The sequence below is a fragment of the Schistocerca nitens genome, chromosome 1 (genome assembly GCF_023898315.1).
Source record: "Schistocerca nitens isolate TAMUIC-IGC-003100 chromosome 1, iqSchNite1.1, whole genome shotgun sequence".
Lineage (NCBI taxonomy): Eukaryota > Metazoa > Arthropoda > Insecta > Orthoptera > Acrididae > Schistocerca > Schistocerca nitens.
Genome location: NC_064614.1, coordinates 551,300,604 through 551,309,335, shown reverse-complemented (window position 1 = coordinate 551,309,335; position 8,732 = coordinate 551,300,604). Strand labels below are relative to the sequence as shown.

General features: G+C 36.5%; 1 protein-coding gene across 1 annotated transcript; it reads right to left on the bottom strand.

Annotated features, from left to right (window-relative positions):
• Positions 1–1,732: 1,732 nt before the first annotated feature.
• Positions 1,733–7,921, bottom strand: LOC126236338 (protein NDUFAF4 homolog). Its single transcript, XM_049945565.1, has 4 exons — positions 7,396–7,921; positions 7,207–7,298; positions 6,036–6,246; positions 1,733–2,887 (listed from the first exon to the last, which is right to left on the bottom strand). Exons 1-4 carry the CDS (start codon positions 7,538–7,540, stop codon positions 2,760–2,762), a joined length of 576 nt encoding a protein of 191 aa, XP_049801522.1. The 5' UTR covers positions 7,541–7,921; the 3' UTR covers positions 1,733–2,759.
• Positions 7,922–8,732: the final 811 nt, after the last annotated feature.

The following is an 8,732-nucleotide window of genomic DNA, read 5'->3' as shown; positions in this document are numbered from 1 at the left end:
ATTGTTAATTCTCCTTTGAAAGAATGACATTTTTATCCCATACATCAGTAACCATCACCTTTTCTCTAGTAAAGAAGTTACTTGATTGATTGTGTTAAAGTTCAATGGTGCCATTGCTTTCCACTTTTGATTCTACATTTTTTTTGTAAGATACCTGTGCTTTGCTACCTATACCAACAAATGAAAACAAATCCTCTTCATCTTGTCAACAAAGTCCAAAACACAATTGTCCACTTGATAACTGCTTTGTATCGACCAAAAAGCATTTTTTATGTCCATCTTGCACAGTTAGTGATAACCACGCTTTCCTATTAGAATAGTGTAAACACTAGGAACTTCCTCAGCCATTGGACCAATCATTTATCAGATCACAGTTTTTGTCCTTTTGCTGCACGATTTCATCAGTCTGAATACTAAACAATTTCATTAGTCTGATTACTAAACCAGCTAATCTCTTAGTCAAGCACAGTTGTATGGCCTCAAAAAAGCCTTCACTCCTCTGATTAATATTTTTTTCACTCATTACTGTAGGTTCATGAGCTAAGCATAATTCCTGGTGACTGAGCAGTTTTAGATCCTTTTGGGAAACAAAAATTGATTCATGGTACTGGTAAGTACTTCACAACTAATACCAGCAATGATTTTCGGAGTCAAGTGTTGGGTTTCACTCACTGTCAATGGCTACTCCATTAAAACTATTTCTGTGGCTTCCTAAAACAATCAATAGATGGCTCTGCATTCATCCAACAATGTTTAAGGTGTCAACAGTTACATGCATACAACTAGCTTTTGCTGTTTGAATAATTCTCACCACTGTGTTGTCATATGGGTTGGGCAGAGCCTCCATCTGAGAATGTTACAGAATTGGCATTGAGGAGATAAGAGGAACTGGCACAGGTTGAACAGCACATAAAATACTAAGACACTCAACAGCCCATTTCTTCCAATTCATTCACTCAGCGGCCAAACTGTGAAGACTTAGGATGTCAAATTAAGCACCTTTCAGCCATCTAGTTCCAAACTTGTTTTATCTGGCTACCAGTTTTGGCCATTTACTATGCCATCTTCAGGCCCCTGACTGATGTGTAGGAAGATTCCACCTTGATTCTGATCAAAATGGACCAGTAATACTGTTAGTACTAGATTTCTGCTTGCTACAGCAATACCTTCAACCAGCATCTGCTGACATCGCTATAGCACGCAGAAATGTAATAATACCAGTATTGCTGGCCCCTGTTTTGATCAGAATCAAGGTGGAATCTTCCTACACGTCGTTCAAGGGTCTGAAGATGGCTTAGTAAATTGCCCTAACTGGTAGCCAAATAAAATTAAGTTTGGAAAATAGATGGCTGAAAGACGTTTAATCTGACATCATGTATCTAACAACAGGTCCTGCAACCATCTCCAAAAAGATGGATGTACAGAGATGTGAAGATTTAAGACATCCACATGGGTCCTTTGTTCTCTCCACACGACAGTGATACCAAAAATGACATTGCTTTTCAAATTCATGGCAGCACACATTATGATGGTGCTTATGATGTGTTCTGATCTAATTTATACTTAAGATGGCTTTCTTGAGAGTAGGTGGTCAAAGCTTCAGTATTATTTCTCCACATAAATAGTAAAAGTTACACATTATGTGGAATCTTGCTTACCAAGATGTGAATGCACTTTCCAATATATACTTACTTAATCAACAAGGATTAGAAATCACAAAGACAATGAGAGCTGTCTGAGATTGCAGTATTTAATTTGTAAAGAAGAGGACATCAGACAACAATGCTGACCAAAACGCCAACAGTGTTGCTGTAAGCCTCAAGAGAGTATTCATTTTGTAAGGCAATAGTGAAACTATAGTACTATATATTTACAAATCATTAAACAAAGAACCAACCTATTAAAATAAAGGCCACTTTTTCATTCAATCATACTGAATTATTTAAGAATTGGTTGTTTTGGTGAGACACTTTATGGAAGTTTATTAGACTGATATCAAAAGGCAAGTGAGCAACCTACCTTCTGTACAAAGTCAGACTAAATTATCATAGATTTTACTCTGATAGGACACATGATAAGAATCATAACAGCACATACCTAGATACATTTTTCACCACTCAGGTCATACATGTGTCATCTACTCAAGCTAGAGCTTCTGACTTTTGGAGAAAGTAACTCATTCCTGCCATTCACTTCAACATAATCTTAACTTTCACCTCCTCCCTGTGCTTCACCCTTCTCTTGTTTCCTGTTCTATTTACACTGTGATTTAGGCTATCTTTTTTCCTGCCCCTGCCCCTCTCTTCCTTCATCCTCTTTCCTAACATATGTAACTCTGAAAGCTAATAATTCAGAGACATGCTTCAAGTTACTTTTAGTTCTTGTTGAAGTAAATTGAAGCTCCTCTTGGACAGCAAATATCGATGATAATTCATATTGTGTGTACAAAGGTACAAAGGATCGTGCTGTTTTCTTTGACACTGTCTTCGTAGTTTTGGAATAATCACCTTCTTGATATTCACAAACTTAACAATGTAGCAGTGGCAGTAACAGAGTGCTTAAGCTCTGCATGCAAGGTACACATTTTTTCCTCACTCTTTAATTACATACATACATATCTAAGTGCTCCATAGCAAAAACAATTGTAAGTATGACACTGTATGACAGTAAATAAATGGTTCTAAATTTGCTTACAACAAATTTGCAAAGACTAATCAAATTATTTACAAATAAATACAGAAAAAATCTTTCGATACTAGCTATGTCTTTCCAGCTTGCAACTCTGTTTGTGGTGACTTGATTGGTTCTGCCAGTGCATTTCCTCGTGATTTTCCCTTTGTTTCAGGTATATAAACTTCAAATGTTTTGTAGTAGGTAAGAATTTTCTCTGGAAACAGAATTATTACATTACTTATCAGTTATTAATATTCTACATGTCTCTTATTTTCAGATATTAATGACAGTACATAATGAAGCAGTTTACAATCCACTTTCATCTACACTTGATAAATAAATATTTAAGTTGTTAGGATGCAAATAAATGGTGCGAAACATACATATGATATACAGTTTTGTTATTTTACCATATTTTCGATTCTACACACAAATTCACCATATTCTACAGACATTTGACACACATCTTACCCCGCACTCCCACAGGTAGTCACAGGTACTTCACCAATGTTACATTCAAGTGAATTATACACTTTACATTAAAATAGTTTTACATCTATGTGTGTGTGTATATATATACTGCAAGTGATGGAGTATATCTTTTATCACTATTAACCCTTTCCCATTTCTTTTCCTGTTCCATTCCCAAAAGAAGTGAGGGAGAAACAACCATCTATAAGCCTCTATAAAAACTCTAATTTCTCTTATATTCATGGTCCTTATGCAAAATGTACATTGGTGACTGCAGAATCTTTCAGTCAACCTCAAAGGCCAGCTCTCTCAATTTTCTGAATCCTGCCGCCATGTCCAACCCTTGCTTGTCGTCTTTCTCTATTGACACAATAGTTGGCAAGATATCAACTGTAAACTTACTTCCTCCTCCATTTCTTTCCAGTGCCCATTAATGGCAAATGGCAACACACTCAAATGGCATTTTTCTTTGATTTGTTTATTTAGGTGTCTCCAAATATATTTGTATCTCTCTTGGTCAATGTCTAGAACAGGGCCAGTTTTGTGCAGTAATGTTGTCAATAGCTGCCATGAGTTATGATGGGAACAAAAGAAAGAGTGTCAACTGTTGGTGTTACACACCTAATGAGAGAACAGTGTGCAGACAACATGTTTTGAAGAAACACATTCTGAAGAAAGGGTGAAACACTGCTGTAAATGACGATAAACCATGCTAGTATCTGCAAACCAAGGACAGCATTGCAACCCATGATATATTAGAAAAAGCACTGAAATGTTGCTCTGTTTTGTGTTGCTACGCAATCGATCTGCACATTACACTAAGTGGATCAATGTTTTTAAATTAAATAATGGGAGGAGGTAGGTGGATCAATGTTTTTAATTAAATCATGGGAGAAAGTAGTTGGATCAGTGTTGATTAATATATCGAATGTGCGACTATTTTCGAGTGCATTTTCATTTGACCACCACATATGATACATTTTCATATCTCTGCAACTACACCAAGAGATGTGCACTAACATCAGTCCTCTTTGTGGCGCTTGCTGCTATCACCACAAAATATTTCTGTTGAAACTCACTAATAGACAAAAAAAAAACTGGAATCGAGAACTGGTTTCAATTTCCAGACTAGAAATACATTGCCTCTCTTCTTGCATATCATTGGTTATGTCAAAAAATCATCCTACTGGCTTCGCAAAACTGACAAGCTGCCAACCCATGAGCAGTAGATAAACACCACCGCGACTGACCCTGATCTAAGAGTTAGCCCCTCTCTCTATCATAAAACATTCACAGAGCAAGGTTTCAAAAACAACAAGGTTGGATGTTAATAATTTAGGACTCAAGGAGACAACTCACCGAATAATAGAAAAAGAATGAAAACTTTGCCTGCTTTTGGATGAATCTTTTAATGAGCTGGAGTACTACAACTCTCTATCTATCAATCCATCCAAATGTGGCAAAGCTGATTAACTCATTCCTCTCTATCCAAGATATTGGCAATGCATTTCTCTCCAACCTATAATTACACAAAGTGGTGGTGTATGGTATCTTCAATGTAAAAATTAAATGTAAGTGGTGACAAAGAGCAACTCCGCCTTGTTCCTTCCCTAAGTTTTGCCCCCTTATCATTCCATGTTGCTTCACATACGCTCTATGGTCCTCTTTATAAAAAGCCTTCATCAGGTGCAATACAGTCTTCCTCTATTCTCTAAATCTGCCCACTTTATTAACAGTTGTGGTAAAACAGTTTTTTTTGAATACCACTACTACTCCTAAAACCACATTGGTCCTTTCCATTCTTCAGCAAAGTATTCCCTTAAGTATTTTGGACAGATATGATATTAGACAAACTGTGCAATAATTTTCACACCTATCCACTCTTGCTGCCCTTAGAAGTATAATAATTATGTTATTCTCAAGATCTAATGGCACTTCACTACTTACAGAAATTTCATTCACAAACTAGCATATTTCTTGTTCTGCCCCTTGGCTTGATGCGCATAAGAATTTGGCTCAACTTTTTATCAGTAACTGTGCAAAGTTGTTTGAAATTCAGAAATAAGTACTGATTCCATTCTATCATGTTTACATTGAGCTCATTTTAAATTGGCCTCATTTCTTAGGACAACTTTGAAGCTTCTCAAGTACTGTTTTAATGCTTTTGCCTCATTTCCTGCTTCCACTGACCATGTACCTTTTTCATATCCTATTATTTTTCACCTTATCCTGCACTTGCTGAAGCGATTATTAGTTTGTGTGTAGCATTGAAGTTACTCTATTTCAATTTTGTATTTATCTCTTAAGTTTCTCCATCCATTTTTCTTTAGTTTCACTACATTCAAGATATTTACATATCTGACTGACCTATATTGTTCCTGTTCACCTTCAACACTTACAGTTTCACTGTTTCTTTGTTAAGACCAGCATCAGTTTTCCTAGTCGTCTTATTGTGTTAAAAAACAAGTTTTGCTTTACTACAGTTTGTGGTTGCAAATAAAAACCTGCTCTTCAATTGGGTAGTTTGCAATTTTTTCATCCCGAATACCAGTAAATTCTGACTACAGAAAAACTATCGCTATCTTTATGTATGTCACACAAGCACCACAAATACCAGGAACTAGGGCTTGTATGGAGGTGCATAGACAGTCATTTTTCCTCACATTTGCGAATGGAACAGGTCAGGAAATGACAACTAATTTCAGCTGGATGTGGCATACACAAGCAAACTTGTTAACTACTTCCTTGCAGAATAGCCATATCGCGGTTAGAGGTAGCATTACACGCATTTGTGAGATGTCTCTTGGGAGTGGTTACTAGTTTTTTGGCCACAACTAAAACTGTGTTTAAATTACCCATATTTCAATATCTGAATCAAACAGTAAACTCACCCATGATAACAGGATCTAAGTTGTATTCTTTAGCTAATAAAGCTGGAGTCTTTTCCTTAGGGTTTTCCTGATGGAGTGTAATAAACTGAAGGGCTTGACGTAAACTAAATCGCCCTCGTGGTATCATTGCTGGTTCTTCAAATCCAAATTCAGGAGACTCTACTGCTTTGCGTGACTGAGGTAACGGGCGAGTAGATTCTGAAACTTCAGGCTGAAAGAGAGCAACAAAATTAAAAGTGAGAGACTATGCACAAAACAAAAAAATCTGCAACTGCACAAAACTTTCGACCTGCGTAGCTAGTCATTTGAGTTCTTTAAGTCATCAAATTAGTGTCACATATCAATGTATACATTATTCAGGATAGCCCGTTCTCAAAAAATAATTCTGTACACCTACAAACAACTGGAAGTATTGAAAATACAATACAATCTCCCAGCTGTGACTAATAACACTATCAGCAAGTATGGTGATTTAAGATGTTGTACAATATTTCAATTATTACTGTATCAACCACAAGGCATTATGGGGGAGGGGGGGGATGGATGGGAAATATGTTAGTAATTTAAAAAAAAACCTTGAAGACAAGTAATACAAATTGCAATACACCTGCTACTTACAAAAAAAGTTGCTTCTTCCTCAGTCACTAAGCAGATGCTGTTTATGCACTGCTACTTGTTTAATGTTTGTATTAAAAATATACAGACACTCCTCACAGAGTAGCTGTTACCTACATACCAACATAATAAGGACTGCTTACAACACACATACTTATTTTTATTTTCAATGTTATGTACCAGGGCATTGCTTAACAGGTAATGCTGACATTGAGAACAATATGCCTAGATGCTAATCGTTTGTAGGTGAAAATACCAAGAGATCAAAACATACACCATAGTAGGTCAGTTTATCTATTGTTCAACACTCTTTCCAATATATATTGGGGAAATGGCAAGACACTGAAGTCCCAAGAAACATGAGCACAAGGGTTATGAAAAAATCTAGTAGTGAAACCTTCATGACAATACTTCACCTTGGCTAAAACTGTGGCTAGAATCTTGAAATCAAAAACAATACACACTAAACACAAACGGGAGTTCACATTCCCAACGACACGAATAATCCGAGGATCAAAAGTAGTCTGACTGTCTTAAGTTCCTGAAATCGTATTACCTGCGTATCCTTGGAAGTAACAAACACTTGCTTCAAACGACTATCGAGGGCAGTATTTTTCGTCAGTTCATGGTTTAGTACATCTGTGTTTTCTGTAACAGATACAATTAATTAAGTACTATATAAATCTAACTCGAAAATTGTTGATTTCTTAGAAAAACATACTTCATGAATAACCTTTTGATCAACCTTTTGCCATTTTTTCAATAGCGAGGCTCATCGACGGGTGCCTGGGAGCTGGCGTAGGTTTCTCCTTAGAAATTTCTTTCATTGCTCGATTTTCAACGTTAAAACGATTTAACGCGCGTCGTGCAGAAGACAGTACAACACCCATGACTTATGATGTTAGTGTTGATAGAAAAAGGTTAGGGGTTTCTACCAAAGAATAACGTATACAGGAAATAAATTCAGGCATACATGAATAGCAAATACAGTTTACCTAATGTAACTGTAAAAAATGTCACGGAAACGGTCCCGATGGTCTCTGTTTCCACGTTTAAAGTGGATGTCGTATAGCTGTAATTCGCACTTGCATCGCTTTCACAAACCACTTCCCATCGCAGTTCGGTATTTCGAATTCACAATCATTAACTTTGAAGTCGGCATACGGTAGAATAGAAATGTCTCTGGTCTCAGCATTTGCAGAAACGAGTTTTTGTCGCCAGCAAAATGCTTCCAAAGTAACATGACTGACACTTTCCTGTAAAGGCCGATTCACACTTTACGTCAAAACAACTAAAAGGGAGGCATAGATGTCGTCAAATGGTGATGTGTTCACACTAAACCAGGGATGCACTGCCTGTGGCCTACTCATTTGATGGAGGTCCGCATCTCACTGTTCGTTCTTGCAGTTTCCCTCCCAGAAAAGAGAGGGTAGTCGCTTTTGGAACTTAGTTATTTTGAGCCACGAATATTAGACACTGGAGCGAGGGTTCCTAATTCGAAACAATAACTCATCTCATGGCACTTAATTTTTGAATCTCCGCAACAATGAAGTGAAATGTTTCAAATTAAATTCTGTAAATAGTATTTCTATTAAAATACATTGTTGTAGTTTCTTAAATAAAATGAATATTTGCGAAACGAATCATGAGAAATAATTGAGTGTAACTGTTGTTTTGTGTTTACATAGTCACAGTGAGGTGTTAGCTGCCCACGGTACTAGCAAGGCTGTATACATGTGCACAAGACCAAACGTCAATGCTGCGACACATTGCATAGACCAGTACTGAATGGTGAAAGTGAGGTAATGAGATACCTCATTCGTAATACAGCAATACTAAATTTCATTTGTAACTAAATCAAAATTCACAGCAGATGTTTTCAGCAAAGTTGGTGTAGTAAACTGGTGAAAAATGAAACAATAACAAGTGTTTAGTCCAAATATGTCTGAACATTGACATATGTATGCTAGAGAAAATATGTACATACAACCACATCAAACAATACCCACAAGTAAAAATATATATTATGTTTACCCTTTACTTGTGTTTCTTTTCATAAGTATCAAATAACACCAAAATAAC